Raw genomic sequence first — 16,097 nt, forward strand, 5'->3', positions numbered from 1 at the left:
CTGTTAACACTGTCCGTGAGAAACTGTCTTTGTCCCCTTCAGAACAAGGCTTCCATCTGTTTCAAGCACTCAGATAGTAGCACCATTGAAACCACTTAGAGCAGCTTGTTAGTCATTTATGCAATGTACTTTGTAATAGAAAATATATATTCTCTTTTGGTTGGAATATTTACTGAATCAGCTGGATTGGTTTTCTAGAGGGAAGAAAAAGAATTGATGAGAAAGAAATAAAAACCATTTACCTAACAATGACAAAATAAATAAATGCAATTTCATCCCTCGTATCAAGAATTTTACAGTAAAGATTGTGGAAAAATATATGAAAAGATAAAATACAGTTTCTGACAAACAGAAGGTTTATTATGGTATTAGACAATAATGAAAAGAAAATAAATATAGACTTGCGATCTGCACTTTATATTCTTGCTGTTTTCTGCAAATTTAAGGGGCTGTAATTTAACTGGGTTGTTTTTGTGGGGTTTTTTTTGTTTGTGTGTTTCAGTGGCAATATTAAATCTTCAAATCCTTAGTCTGTGAAAGAAAACAGGTTTTTTTTTTTCATTCTCAGCCTTCTATATGTTGTTGCCCACTAATGATTTCTCTGGTCAGTCTGATGTAACTTATAATTAAAACTATATTTTAAAACTTATTTAAATACCATGGTATGCACAAAGATTCCAATGAAACAAAAATCAGGAAAGGAGTAGAGAAGAAAAAAGAGGTGAGAAAGGGAGAATTTACCCTACAGTCATGGAAGAAATGTTTTGCATCTCTTATTGACAGGTTCATGTTGACTTGGCAATGAGACTTCTAGCTGAATAAAAAGAGCTGATTCTAAGGTGACCAGTGCTAGATTTAGTTGCTCAATTGTGTTTGGAAAAGGTTAGATTTTCCAGCAGTGAAGCAGTAAAAATAATCACAGCATTAGTATGTTGTTACAGGGGACATTTAATGAGGATATATTGACAGTTGCCTTACCTATATATATATATATATTAGAATACTGAGCAAAATAGTTTAAAATATTCCCCTGCTTAAGGTCAGAAAATGGTAGAGATTTTCCAGAAATATTTTTTTTTTTTTTGCATGTTACTCAAAGTCTGCTAGAACACTACAGTAATGGGTCAGTCATGTTTGGCACAATGTAATTAACCCACTCCATATACTATAGGGTGGATTAACAAGGAACATTAACAAGAACATATCTTGTATTAGGTTGGATTTTGGTAAACTTTTAGCCCCATAGTGAATCTATACAAGACAAATGCACTTTACCCAAGGAGCTATCAAGTAGGGGAATGATGCATCCAGAAACCCAGCAGTTACCTCTTCAATACTAGCAGGTAACTTTCTCTGCCTTTCTTTTGGTGTGCTCAGTATGGCACCTGCTTACTGTCCTCAGTTTGAAAAGTTAAAAGTTTACTATATCAGACTGTCATTATTCGCTTTTCATTGACCTTCATTTCCATGTCTGGGGACTGCCCTTGCATGTTTTGGAGATGCTCAGCATAGATCACATAAGAAGTACTGTCTCTGGGAAAGTTATTGGTGATTTTTGCTGCTGATCATTGTGTTTCAGTGAATCTATTTTATGCTGTGAATTCACAGAGCGCAGATTTTGAAAAGTAGAATTACTATACTACACGCTGCTGTAAGTATAGAATTACTATAGAATTCCAATAAAGTAACTTTTTAAAAGAACGATTATATTTTGTATAATATTATTTAAATATTATGACATAAACCCCCACCATTTGTTCTACAGAACTTTTATCCACTCAAATGTCCTGTGTCACCCCCAGTGTTGAAGCAACTTGGAATTACTTTCATGAACACTGTCCATATAAATGCTTCCTTACAAAATAGTGAAACATTTTCCACATAGAAGGGCTCAGCTGGAAACCAAGCTCAGCTCTCTAAATTTCCAGTCTTGTGCACTACCTGTAGAGCTGAAGCTTTCCTCTGAGGCAGAGGCATGCTTTGTTGTTCCATCAGGCTACATGCAAAATTCAGTATTACTAAGTGTCTGTGTTTCAGCCATGGTGTATGTCTTGTACGCTGCAAATTGGCCTAAATTCATCTTAATTTGTTGGGTGGGGGTCTTTTGGGGGGAAGGGATTGTTTTGTTTGGTTTTTTTTTTTTTTTTTTTTTTTTAACTGTATAGCCAGTATTTTGATGCACTTGGAACTGCTTGGCTTGATAGGGTTATGCCAGTTTTCTGAAATGAAAGCAAAGCAGTGTCAGAATGATCTGTGGTAGCAACAATTCCGAGTCCTTAATAACACTGCAAAATCAATAGGAATAGAGCTTTCCTGCACCACATCTTCAGGCGGGTAGGAGCGTGGTGTGAGATTGCCATAGAAACCCTCGTGGAGGATGCACAAGTCATCCCGCCTTGTTCTCATCTAATAACAAAGTGAATTTCTGCAGCCAGACACTTCAAATGGAGACCTGTTTTTTTGCAGGCTCCCTTTCATCTTTCTGAGGCAAGCAGTATATTTGCAGTTCACAGAACTAGAGTGGTCTCTGGCTGGAATGTGGCCAGGGGCAGAGGGCCATGGAGAAGAGGCCATGTTCAGTCTGGAGAAGAGGAGGCTCAGGGGAGACCTCATCACTCTCTACAACTCCCTGAAAGGAGGGGATAGCCAGGGGGGGGTTGGTCTCTTTTCCCAGGCAACTCTCAGCAAGACAAGAGGGCACGGTCTCAAGTTGTGCCAGGGGAGGTTTAGGTTGGACATTAGAAAGAATTTCTTTACTGAGAGGGTGATCAGGCATTGGAATGGGCTGCCCCGGGAAGTGGTGGATTCTCCATCCCTGGAGATATTTAAAAAGAGACTGGATGTGGCACTCAGTGCCATGGGCTGGTAACTGCAGCGGGAGTGGATCAAGGGTTGGACTTGATGATCTCTGAGGTCCCTTCCAACCCAATTCTATGATCTTCCAGCCAATTCTATGATTCTGTCATTCTATGGTTGTAGAGCAGTGCTCCCCTGTGGGGGAGGCCTTCCTGCCTCCCCCTTGGAAGCTCCTGGAAGGTGAGTGATGTCCTCTGGGGAGAGGAAGGAGGTTTTAGGAAGGAGGTGAGAGGTGCTTTTCATGTCCCTGAGGGAATCTGAGCAGCAGGGGCAAGGAGCTGGAAATGAGATGGTCTCATTCCTTCCTCTCTCACATTCTCACACCATCTGTCAAACAGAAATACATGGCCACTCTCTGGTGTCCAGCCCTGTAAAAGGTACTGGAGCAACAATCAGAGTATTGAAAATTCAAGTTATGGAGAAGATAAAGGGAAAATTTACAAATTTTTTAGAGGTTAATGGTGCATCAACAGCACATAAGATTCATGAGTGGTGGGATCCTTAAGACATCTCTCTGGAAGCACCTGTGTCTGGTGCACATGAGTCACACCAGGATGGAGCTAAAGAATTGGGTTACGTAGATATACCCCCTGTGAGGATATTGTAGCTACTCCTTCATTTTGCAAGAAAAATATTTCTGTGCTTTTCTGTGCTTTAAATAAGTAAATGCATTGTAGTTATCAACTTATTTTGCATTGTCTTAATTTCTGAGTCAGTCCCTTTCCTGGCTGCCACTAAGCCATCACTGCCCTGATGTATCTCTTGTCTTTTCCCTGTTTGTGTAGCTCCAAAGTCTTTTATTTTATTATTTTTTGATCAATGTCTATGTTCACACTTGGGCTAACAATTGTGAAATTAAAAAACCTGTAAGGATGGAATGCTAAAAGTGCAGTTTTACAAGCAAACAGGCTAGAGAGCTTCAATTGCATAGCCACATGTACTTCATCCTTTAATAGTCCTTCTCTATTTGGCTATATCATATAGTTAAGCTATAAACCAGTACTAAGCTTAACACCCAACCCAGTCCAGTGCAACTATTCATCCTCCTAACTGGCTGTTCTGTAAATATAGCTAACATACACAGACATAAATGGTGGTCTATAGGCACTGAGGATTTTCATACAGTTATTCTAGGCCAGAGTTTTGCTGCTTCATGGTCCATAAGATAACACATGCATGTGCTGTGCCTTTCTTCAAGCCTCATATACCTACAGTAAACATTCCTAAAAAGGGAATTACTCACTCATGCCTGATGGTCCTGTGTAATTTACTCAAAAAGTTGAGAAATTCGGCCTTTTATTTTATGTAGGAAATATGGAGGGGGGGGAGTTGTAACAAAACCCCCCTACTGTATGTTTTGAAAAACCATTTTGAAAATTTTTATTATTTAAAAATATAAATATATGTAGGAAAATATAAATACTTATAGGAAAATACTACAGTTTGTGTTTCTAACATTATAGACTTGTGTCTTCTATGCTCACGCTGAGGAAGAAGAGAACATCATTACTGAAAGGACTAAAGAATTAGCTATAAAAAAATGTAAAATGTTCTCTGTAGACTGTCATGCAGAAAAAAAAATATCAAAAACTACAAAAAAAGTTAGATCAGTTTGTAAGATGTTCGCTCCATTGACAAATTATTTGCTTTTTAAAACTTATTGTAGTAAATAGATAGAAGTAAATATACTTCCACTCCAGCAGCAATCTAAAGAATATGTTGCAAGAATGTAAAGTTATTTTTAGATGAGTATGGGAATAATGTATGTAATTTTTATCAGTGTAAAGCATTTGAAATTCCTCCATTCTGGTTTCCAGAGGATGGTGTTCCCCTTCCCCATTAAAAGATTATGGTGCACAGAAGTTTACGGACTGTTCTGTTTTGCCCTCAGAATAAATGAGTACACTTAATGCTGAACAGAACAATTCCTCTCCCCTGGTCTTTTCAGACATGATATTTTTTTGTAGGCTCATGAACAGTTGCTTTTAATCACATTTTGAGGTAGTGTAATAAACACAAATACAATATTATTCTTTGCTGCAGGGTATCTTGGAAGTTCTGATCAATAAGACTGGCTCTTGTATACTTAAGGAGGGGAAACAACTCCAAGGAAACAATACTTCAGTGCCAAATTGGCCTGCAGGGCAATGGGATAATCTGATTTTACAAACTCATGATTGCTTTTTACAATTTCAGTTCTCATCTGTCAAAAGAAAAGAGGACTCCTGTCCTATTTAATTTTCAGTTGTCTCTAGTGCCCCTCTCACAAAGTCTAATAATTAGATTATTTCTATTGAGATGATAATTCCTTTTATAAAGTATCTACATACAGCCTATTTAATTGCTATGGTCAAACTCCATTGCTTAAGATGAATCTTGCCAGTGAAGCAGACTTTCTGCATATGAATGAGGACACTGGCTACCAATAGAGTGGAGAGGTGATGAGTGAAACAAGAAGTTGGAAGCCTACCTTGCTGGAACATACCTATTTACTATGTTATTATTCCTATCACTTCAGCATTGCAAGCCCCACAAGGTGGGTTCTACCTTTCTGTGCTCTGCATAAATGAAGGCTAAGATGTACATCCCTTAACTGAGATCTTAGTGCTTTCAAAATGCCAATATGCCAATCTGAAGGAGGAAACTTTGTTCTGTGACTGCTACTTATGGAGATGTTTGTAATATGAACTAAGCAGCATGATTTCTGTGGTAAAACACAATGAAAAGTTTTAGACTTCTCTTAGGAATGTTTGAAAACAGTGTTGGAATCTCTGACCTTAAAGTTTTGATTTGGTTTTCAACCATTAATGTCGCTGACTGCTGCCACTTTCTTTTAATCTCTCTTTTTCTGGTAGGTTTGTCAGCTGCCAAATTGCTGTCTGAGTCTGGAGTCAGCGTGGTGGTTCTTGAGGCCCGAAACAGAGTTGGAGGGAGGACATTCACTATCAAGGTAAGTAAGTTCTTCGTGAGATACCAGACTTTGAGTTGTGCTGTCTATGATATTGCAAATGTCACTTCTGTCTTCAAAAGGGACAGAAAGAGAACCCAGAGAAATACAGACTGGTCAACCTCAACTCAGTCCCTGGGAAGGTACCCAGGGTAGAGTAACTACTACTACTCTATCAGATAGAGTAACTGATCCTGGTCACCATTCCAGGCACATCAAGGACAAGAAAGTCATCAGTCAGCATGGACAGTGAAGGGACTGGAGCATCTCTCTGTCCGAGAGAGCTGGGACTGTTTAGCCTGGAGAAGAGAAAGCTCAGGAGATACCTCAGCAATGTGTAGATGAAAGGGAAGGGAGCGTGCAAAGAAGATGGAGCCAGGTTCTTTTCAGTGTGGTTCCTAGTGGCAGGGCAAGAGACAATGGGTAAAAACTGAAATACAGAAGGTTCACACCATCTGAACATCAAGAAGCACTTTCTTACTGTGAGAGTGACCAAGCACTGGCACTGGTTACCCAGGAAGTTGTGGAATCTTCCTTCTTGGAAACATTCAAAGGCTGTCTGGATGCAGTCCCAGACAGCCAGCTCTACAGACCCTTCCAGGGCAGGAGAGGTTGGACAAGATGACCTCCAAAGGTCCCTCCTGACCTCAACAATTCTGTGATTCTTTTGGGATTGACATCATTAACTGGGTTGCAGAAGGTTTCTATAGAAGACACCTGTCTCAAATAGCCATCCCTTTTATCAAGTAATAAAGCACTGTTCGGACAGGTTGCATTGCAATATATGCCAGTGGGCTTCTCTTGGCAGGAGGTGCTTTCAAATTGGTGTGGAAGCACCTCTGAGAGCCATCAAATAGATCTGACTGCCTAACCAAGACTATGTAGTCCCATTTTAGCTGCTGCAGGATATCTTGCCTGGCTTCCAGCTGCAGGTCTTCTGTGGGTCATGAGTCAAATTTGTCAGCATTCCATGGAAGTGTTGGACACTTTGGGCTGTAAAAAATGGTGTTGAAATCTGTATTAAGGTAATTAATTCCACCCACATAGTCTGTACCCTTTGTCCAAGGCAGGATCTGCTCTGCCTTTAGCATTCCAGAGTGAAACTATCATCTGAGGCTGAGCGTCAAAGCATTTCTCCTCTCATTCCCATCTCAATTTGTGGACTGTAACAGTCATGATAACTAAGAGCCTTGTGAGAAACAGCCTGAGCAGAGCCAGATAATCATTACAGTGTAGACATACTTTTTAACATGGTTTAAAATTATCTGAAATAACACTCATGCTTCTAAAAATGAACTGCTTCTTGTTTGTCATTAAAAAGAAAATGAAAGAAATTACAAGTCACCTGTGGTGCAGGGTAATGTAGTATAGACATTAATTCTGCTTCCTACCCTGGAAGTAAGGAAGGTTTAAATTATATTAGATTCCATTGCTGGAAACCAGAGATAAGCAGTGGTGTTTCAGCTGCAATCATTGTATGTGAAACATAAACATCATCCTTCTGTGACACTGAAAATGCCTGGCTTAAAATGCTCACTAGAAACAGTGTTTAAAAAGACTCACTGTCTTGGGAAACCAGCCTGTTTGTAATAGTACGTGTCCCTGTAACTCTTTGCCTTCTTCCTTCCTCCCTCCTGACTGCTTGTGGTGCTGGTCTGAGGGGGGTGTAAAGCACCTTTGGTGGCAGGCATGGCTGGGGACTGGTTAGGAGCCAAGCTGTGCCATGCTGGGAAGATTCCTCTCCCTGAATACTGCAGTGCAGTGCTCAGCATCTACAGCATTAAATCTAAGCTGATATCTGCAAAGGGAAAACAAGCCTTTGCAGAGAAGATAGTTTGAGCTGGAGGAAGATTTTTTGCAGTGAAAAGAAAAGTAACATGAATTGTTAAAAAGTGGGGCTAGACTTTTAGCCAAGGTATCGGTTTGGTTGTGTATTTGTATTCTCATGTCTTTTATGAGACTAAAAAGCCAATACTGAAAACGAGTGAAATTTAAATGAGTTAAGCCCAATGGCACACACATATCTGATGGAGTGAAGATACTGTGATTTCTGTGTGCCTGTCATTAGATCTCAATATTGCCTACTTTTAAGACAAGTCAGTATGCATTTTCACCTCTGCATATAACTGCAATGCCAGTCAGTAGGAAAGAGTTCTTCCTTCTTTTAGGTAGTTGCATTGAGGAATTTCCTGCATGGCTTCTGATTCCTGTATTCTTTCTGTTGACAGAATGGACAAGTTAATTATGTAGATGTTGGTGGATCGTATGTGGGACCTACCCAAAACCGGATTCTCCGGCTGGCAAAAGAGCTGGGTGTTGAGAACTATAAAGTAAATGTCAAGGGCCATACCATCCATTATAAGAGGGTAAGTATTGCATCTTTCATGCTCAGATACCTAAAGACAACACCGAGCTTTGGAAAGTACTGACAGTCAGTAAGAAGGTTTTATTTAAAGCTTGCTATTAGTAATCCACTAAGCACCTGTTTGAAGTGTTGCTTCAAACTGTTTTACTGTATTTGGCTGTGGGATTGAAGGGTCTTGTTTTATTTTTAAAAGTGTTCAGAAAATGAGGCTGACCACAGTTAAAAAGTTTAGGTTACATTCAGCACCTGATTGTCTTTTAACATCTCCTCTAAAGAATTGTTGCCTGAAACTTCAGAAAATGCTATTTCTTAAATACAAGCCAAATTTAAATAAGAAAAAAACAAATCCTGTTGGATACTATTGAATGGCAATATCAGGCAACAGTGTTATAAGACTAGTCTGGGAGCAATATAATGTCTTTGCCCTACTTAGGTAATTAGATTCTCATGAGATCCCTTCCAGTCTCTTAATATGGGATTCATCTTACTTACAAATGTATGTCTGGAAGTTGGATCTCTTATTTGAGACTCATCAAGATTCAGTCTCCAGCTAATGGTGAGAGACAGACACCTCCCAAGGCTTGCTGTAAGCTTCATGTCTGAGGTGGGAGGCAGCAGGAGTCCAGATGACCACTTTTGAGTAGCTAAAGTGAACTAGAATGAAACCTGTCTTCAGAGCAGCCCTGTCTTAGATTTTTAGCCCACCAATTTTTTGCTCAGATCCTAGTCAGGACTTCCTGCCTGTGCAGAGGGAGAGTTGTAAGGAGAGTGACAAAGAGGGGCCAAAGATACAGAGGTGTGAGATGCAAACATCTATCTCCATAAATCACAATTGGAGGCTTACAAGTCTCCATAACTTACAAGCTACTTTGCTTTCCAAAGACCATCACTTTAAATTTTTTAAGATGTTTTAGTTCTGCTGCTTCTCAGACTGGCAGAACAGGGCTTGAAACATAAATGAGTCAGAGCTGACATACTTCATAGGAGCAAAGCTGTGTAATGTATCCTTGACTAGTTTCATTTCAATTATCTCCCCACTTTTTCTTCTGAGAAGTAGAGCAATGCATTAATGCTGCGAAGTTTTATCATCTGGTTCTATAACCTCTCCTCATTGGGCAGATTAACGCTGTGATCATAAAATAATCACATCTTAACTCGAGAGAGCCTCACCACTCTTTAATACTCAAAAAAAAAAAAAAAAAATTAACAATAATTGTAGCACCTGGTGAAAATTGGTATAATTCTGCAGTAAGCAGTCTAGGTTGATTTGTACAAGCTAAACATTTAACCTACTCTATTTAATTTAAATTCAGACATGGATCTCTCAGCATCTTAAAAGGCACTTATCTTTGTATGTTAAATAAAAGGCTCAAATAGGTCACATGAATTTGAGCCCTTAATCCTTTTTGACACTGAAGCTGCAGCTTTTTTTTGGTGTCCCCCATTATATTATGCATGTCCTTCCTAATGACCATGTAATTTTGAAAGTTTTCTTTGAAGTGGAAGCATGTTCCTAAAGAAGAGGCAGCATTAAGAGCTATTCAACTGTATCACAGGCTGTGAATCTATTCTAGATGTGGCATCGTGGTCCTGCTGGGCTAACTGGGGTCCCCAAGGGAGATGTAGCTGTTGGAACACAGTGACCATAAAGGGGCTTTAAGGTCTCCCAGTGTGTGCAGACTTAAGCATTGGGTAAATAATAATGATTCTTTTCCTCCAGTACGTCTCATTCCTCCCAGATCCTTTCCCACAAATTGCAGACCTACTTTAGGAGATCCTGCTCTGGCAGGGGGGTTGGTCTCTCAGATCTCTCAAGGTTTTTTCCAACCCCTACCATTCTGTGATTCTGTGACCTTTTGTTTTCTTTCCCTAAGGTTTTCCACTGCTTTTTCTCCTTAGTCTTTCCTTGAGACTTGCAGTCACCGTGCCCTTTGTTTTAGGGATCTGTTGTTGAATGTTTTCTTATATCCTACTTAGACAAGAAGCCTATTGAAAACAAACTGTGCTTAGGGACCTTAGGACCTGCACATTTTACCTATTCACTACACATGGTTATCATGCTGTGATGGTGATTTGGCCAGGTAGGGATTTTTGCTCTCCTAGCTATAGGCTCTCCTGGAACCTGAGCACCTGCGCTACTTCCTAGATGATAGAAAATGTGTTGGCAAGCAGGCAATTTTGTATTAAAGGATCATTGCCTCAGAAATTAAATATTAATCTGAAAGATGGATGTGTTTCTTGGGCTAATAATGCTGTTACCCATAGGCCTGCTGCTGCCACCTTTCAGTTTTGAAAAGTATGACTAAAATTTTTCTCCATGCATCTCATCTGCTATTTCTGTCAGCTGATGGCCATCAAGAAGCATGTAGCCAGGGCCAGACAGGAAGGTCTCTTCTCAAGGGCATTTCTCCAAAGTCTGCAATGCTGTGCAGTATTGTCAGAGGTGAGAGGAGGGAGAGTGTTTTGAGGAATCACTAAACATAGCTTTAGACCTGGTCATGGTAGTCATTCAAGCAAATATAATCCTCAGCATCTTTAGATTAAGAGATTTTTGAGCTATAACTTGTCATACTAAATCAGTTAAGTTTGTCTCTTTCTGAAGGTTTCCAGGATACTGCTTGGACTCAGTTAAGGGAAAGTTGGGAAATGGTTTATCCTAGCTGTGGAAGCAGACAAGGGAAAGCAGAAATCCCTGGAGGGATTTTATGAGCTTTTTTTTGCTCAGAAAGGAATTTTTCCCACGTGTGGGGAAAATTTCCATGTGCTGTAAGCTTTAAAATCCGTGTTGCTCTGTGTGGGCAGGTTTCATTCGTAGTTACAATTTATCTGAAAAATCCAAACAAGTAACAATTGCTTGCTTTTTTTTTTTTTTTTTTTTTTTTTTTTCATTTGTTCATTCTTTCCCATCAGTTAACATGGTAATGCAGACAGCTCTGACATCCACCAGGAATTTGTTCCTATTCTGTTGTTGTAAATCTATAATTTCAAACTGTAGATTTTGTTATAAGCCACAGATTTTTTTCCAGCCCAGTTGCTCTGTGACTACTGTCCCATAATTCATCTGGAATGCTTTAGGACTCTTGAAAAGGCAGATGTGCTGGAGTTCCCCCACCTCAGAAGAAGCAGATAGCTTTTTATTTTTACAGAGCTCCTTGAAGTTAACACTGTGCTCTGTTTTCACCTTCCCTTTGGTAGAATAACCTGGAAAGTAAAGGTGTTAGGGCCTTGATGTGGTATTAACCTTCACATGTAATTGCAATCTTCTAGTATCTGGCCACAGCACCCAGCTTCGGTATATGTAACACTATTAAGTAAGGACTGCTTTTGCTTATTTGTTTGCTTCTGGTTTTCAGAACAAGGTAACATTTGACAAAGTATGAGCACTCTTATCCATTGCTTCACACTAGGCATCTAGTCTTCCCTTCATCTGGCTTTAAAATTAAGACCTGAAAGCTTACACCTCAGGGAGACATTGCTCTAGCTGTGTGAGCTTTGGATGGCCCAAGGGCAACAGCATCCCCGCCCTGGGGCTAAAAGGATGCTCCTCCTGTGCTTCCTGACTATAGATCATGCACAGCACAGAGGACAGGAGCCTCATTTGCCTTTCTCAAGACCAGCAAAATTGCCTGCTCCCCTTTGAAACCTGAGGTTGTGTCACAGTGTGATGGCCTGGGCTTAAATCCTTTAGTTACAGCTACAATCCACAGGGCAGCCCTGGGCAGGGAAAGCAACAGACCTTACAGAGTGCATCTCTCTCTGCTGCCTTCTTTCTAACCACTAAACTACAGTGCTTGGGGATATTTTTTCCTTTGGATTGGTGTAAGGTAACTGATCCAGGAAGGCATCAGGACTCAAATCTGAGGTCTGCATAAAAGCATTTGACACACTAGGAAATGAAAAAATAGATAAACTGCAGGCCAGTCCAGCAGCCTACTGTTAGCATGGGAACAAAGCCTGTAGGTTGTTGGCCTTTCACTTAAGAAAACAGTAGTTCTTAAAATAATATACCCAGAACACTATCAACTGGTTTAAAAATGGAATATTGCAAGACCTTGCCTGTTTGCAGTGAGCTCCTCTGTGAATCATGTAGCCAGAACTCCTCTGCTTAGTAGAGAAATTATATTAAAAGCAAATGAGTAACTTACCAGCCCCAGGTCATTAGGCGAGATTTATTTTCTGCTGCAGAGATACTTGTGCAAGAGAGAGGACTGAAAAATTGATGTGGGTAAGGTTGTTTGGTGCTCTCTCTCTGATGGGCAATAGGAATTTCTCTACAGGGATTTGTTAGAATTGTGCTTTTCTTTGATCAGCTCCCACGTCTCATCCCACCTTTTTTAGGTCTAGCTCCCCTGCACAAGGAGTTCGTGTGACTGTGAACTATTTCAGGCTCTTGAATTCAGTCTCAGCCTCTTCCAGGTCTCTTAGAACTGTTGTATTTTTCCAGCTTTTCCTGCTTCTTGTCTCTCTCCAACTTAGGGGTGTTTTTTGCACATAAAAGAGAGCAGCAAGTAGTGCAGCTTTAGGCTCTGTTAATTATCAGTTGACATTTAATAGTTCTCAGGATAAAATGTGTTTTCCTGTTGATCTTCCTGTGCTAAAGTTGACCAAGTCATTGACCAAGGATGTGGGGATAATATTTGCAGATCAGTATTGAAAGGGTAGTACTTTTTTCAAATAGCAGATGAATGAATATCCAGAGTAATATATGTCATAGAGTAACAGAATGGTAGGAGTTGGAAGGCACTTCTGGAGATCATCTTGTCCAACCCTACCTGCTAGAGGAGTTTCACCTAGAGTAGATTGTACAGGATCACTTTAGGCAGGTTTTGAATATCTCCAGAGAAGGAGACACCACAGCCTCTCTGGGCAGCCTGTTCCAATGCTATAGCACCCTCATAGTAAAGAAGTTTTTCTTCATGTTCTGGTGTAACAACTAGCATCCCCCATCTTGTTGCTGGGCACCACAGAGAAGAGCCTAGCCCCATCCTCTTGACACCCACCTTTTAGATATTTATAAGCACTGGTCAGATCCCCTCCCAGTCTTCTCTTCTCCAGGCTAAACAGGCCCAGCTTTCTCAATCTCTGCTCAGAAGAGAGATGGTCCAGACCCCAAATCACCCTTCTACCACTCTGCTGGTCTCTATCCATTAGTTCTTTCTTGAACTGGGTAGCCCAGAACTGCTCTCAGCAGTCCAGATGTGGCCTCACACTAGGGCAGAGCAGAATGGGAGGATGGCCTCCCTCAACCTGCTGGCCACACTCTTCCCAATGCACCCCAGGAGGGCCCTGGCTTTTTGGCCACAAGGTCACATTGGTGGCTCTTGTCATGTCATACCAGTAGCTGAGGTTGAAAGGATCAGTCCTCAGCAGTTTGTGGTCACGGTGGTCTAAAGACAGTATAAACACGGAGAACTTGGAGGACAACATTAGGTATCAAGGCAGTAGGCAGGTTTTCTCACCAATGGCCCTACCAGGAAAGTTTGGGAGTTCCTGTACCTGTGTGAACATGGTAGAGTAATGCTGGGAGTTGGAAAAGCTGCTTTGAACCAAACCTCATTGATGGGCTTATCTTGTCCCCTTGCAATATTGACAAGATAGAAAGTCAATAGTAGCTTATCTTCACCAGTTCTTGGGTGACCTGACAGTGTTGCACTTCATCTCTGCTTAAGGGCAGGATTATTGATGATAAAACATGTCAAGGAAGACACATTGATGGCACCTCCATTCCTGACCAGAATAAAGAATCTATCAATAAATGAACTCTGAAGGAGCAGTATTTCACGATCTTTTTGGAAAAACAAGATGTTGTGCAATAAGAATAAAATGATTAGCAAGTTATTGCTGCTTTGTAGCAGGATTTCCTTGTTTGATATATCACTGGTTTATGATAGCAGTAGCTATGGCATGCAGTATATTGCTTCATATGCATCTTTTGGTCCTCTTGTCTGTGGCTGAACACAGTGCTCCAAACTGGCTGTGAAAATTGGGCTTGAGGAAAAGGAAGAGGCAGTGTCATGCAGAAGATTCCCTGGGGATTACAAAAGTTAACCAGAATGTGGTAATTTGGCTTTTTTATTGCCTTTCCCAAGTTTGAAATCTCACTGCAGTATCCAAATTTCATCTTCACCTTTTATTTTGTTATGGTCTTTGCAGAAAAAATTTCTGAAGAATACTAGAAATTCATATGTATTTACATACAGGAACAGTTATCAGTGGAGAAGACCAATAAATTCTCTCTTGGAACACAGCTTAGCACTGCAGCTCCTACCTATCATGGTCCAGCAGGTTTGCTGCATACATGACCTGATACATGACCTCGTGCAAACTTATATAACACACCTGGAAGACTAAACATTTAAGAGGTCTGATGAGAACTTTTCCATTGACTGACGTGGGAGAAGGTTCAAAGCAATTTAATGAGAGAAAATATTGCCTGCTCATCTAGTCCTCCCTCAGCTTAAAGTTATCACCAAGAACCAGCTGCTTTTAGATTGTATCAATATATCACTTATCATTATATCACAGGATTATCTGAAACAGTCCTTATTCCTGTTGCACCTCAGTGTCATACACATTGTAAGTACTGATACCATTTTTGCAAGTGTATGAAATTTTTCTTCATGCAACAAAAACTTTCGTTTTGCAAGTTGTTTTTTTTTTTAAGCTAGGTTTCTCCCAAGGTACTTGGCATAATGAAAAGGGACATTTGCTTTTTATAGGTGAGGTGTACCATATTGCATGCAATTTTAGGCCCATGCAAATTTTAGGATGTTTATTTCAGGAGAGAGGTGAACATTAGATTCATTCATATGTAGTGCCAAATAATGCTTAGGAACAAGGAATATTATCTTGAATGTATCCCTCCCCGTCCCCTCTGAATAAAAATAAAGTGTTATTGTCCTTTTTAATGTCAATGCAACTGTTTTCTCCCCTCACACTTAGCTTCATGCATTCCATTGCTTACGTGCATACTCAGGGGGGAAAAAAAGGGAAAAAAACCCTAACTCTTTGGGTGTTAACTTTGATAATTTTGTGTCCTTGAGCAATGATACACTTTGTTGTGTTTCAGTTGCTAACATTCTTATGTGTATTTTAGGGAAAGTCACGCCATTTCATGGGTATCTTCCCTTCAACATGGAATCCCTTAGTTTATCTGGATTACAATAACCTCTGGAGGACCATGGACAAGATGGGAAAAGAGGTAGGCTGTGTAAAGTGTATCTATTTTAACAGTGCTCATGAGTCTCCATGGGTAAATCTGGTTTGGTTTTGATTTTGTTTCTGGAAGAATGTTGTTGTTGTGCCACGGTTTAATGCTGTGCTGGCAATTAACCAAATGACAGATGTTCTCTATTAATCCCCCTCCCCTCCCTGATAAAGAAAGAAGAGAGAATAAGGGAGAGAGACTTATGGGTTGGAAACTAAAGTACGCAGCTTTAATGAAACAGTAATGATAAAAATAAGGAAAAATTAATAAATATATACAAATATACAGAAAAAAAGATGCCATGTTCCTCTCCCCTTCCCCCCAGTAACTCTCACGTCACCTGGAAAAGTCCAGGAAGGACCACAGGTAGAGGAATGGATGGAATCCTCCCAGGATGCCAAAGCAAACAGGGACAGGTGAAGAAGGGGAAACAGGAAGGGGCTTGACCCTCGTGATCCCTCAAACTTATACCAAGTATGACATGCATGGGATGGAATACTCTGTTTGGTCAACTTTGGTCACTTGTCTCGTCCTCTCCTCCCTAATGGAAGGGGATAGATAGATAGATTCATCCATCAGAAAAGATAACTGTGTTGCCCAGGAATTACCAGGAAGAACAGGGCTTTCTCTATGAGAAGTGTTTGGACTAGATGGCATTTAATGGTCTCTTCCAGCCCAAATTATTCTATAAATCTATGAGAGGACGTAAAAAAGACCTGGAG

At 40.3% G+C, this 16,097-nt stretch overlaps 1 protein-coding gene across 1 annotated transcript in view; it reads left to right on the plus strand.

The window, feature by feature from the left end:
* The window catches only part of LOC139799432 (amine oxidase [flavin-containing] A-like), a 37,889-nt gene that overhangs the window by 5,840 nt on the left and 15,952 nt on the right, over positions 1 to 16,097 (plus strand). The window contains exons 2-4 of the mRNA XM_071751476.1: positions 5,712 to 5,806; positions 8,032 to 8,169; positions 15,265 to 15,369. Coding sequence (XP_071607577.1) covers positions 5,712 to 5,806; positions 8,032 to 8,169; positions 15,265 to 15,369 — 338 coding nt within the window. The remainder of the gene's footprint in view (positions 1 to 5,711; positions 5,807 to 8,031; positions 8,170 to 15,264; positions 15,370 to 16,097) is intronic.

This window comes from Heliangelus exortis, chromosome 1 (genome assembly GCF_036169615.1).
Source record: "Heliangelus exortis chromosome 1, bHelExo1.hap1, whole genome shotgun sequence".
Taxonomy (NCBI): domain Eukaryota; kingdom Metazoa; phylum Chordata; class Aves; order Apodiformes; family Trochilidae; genus Heliangelus; species Heliangelus exortis.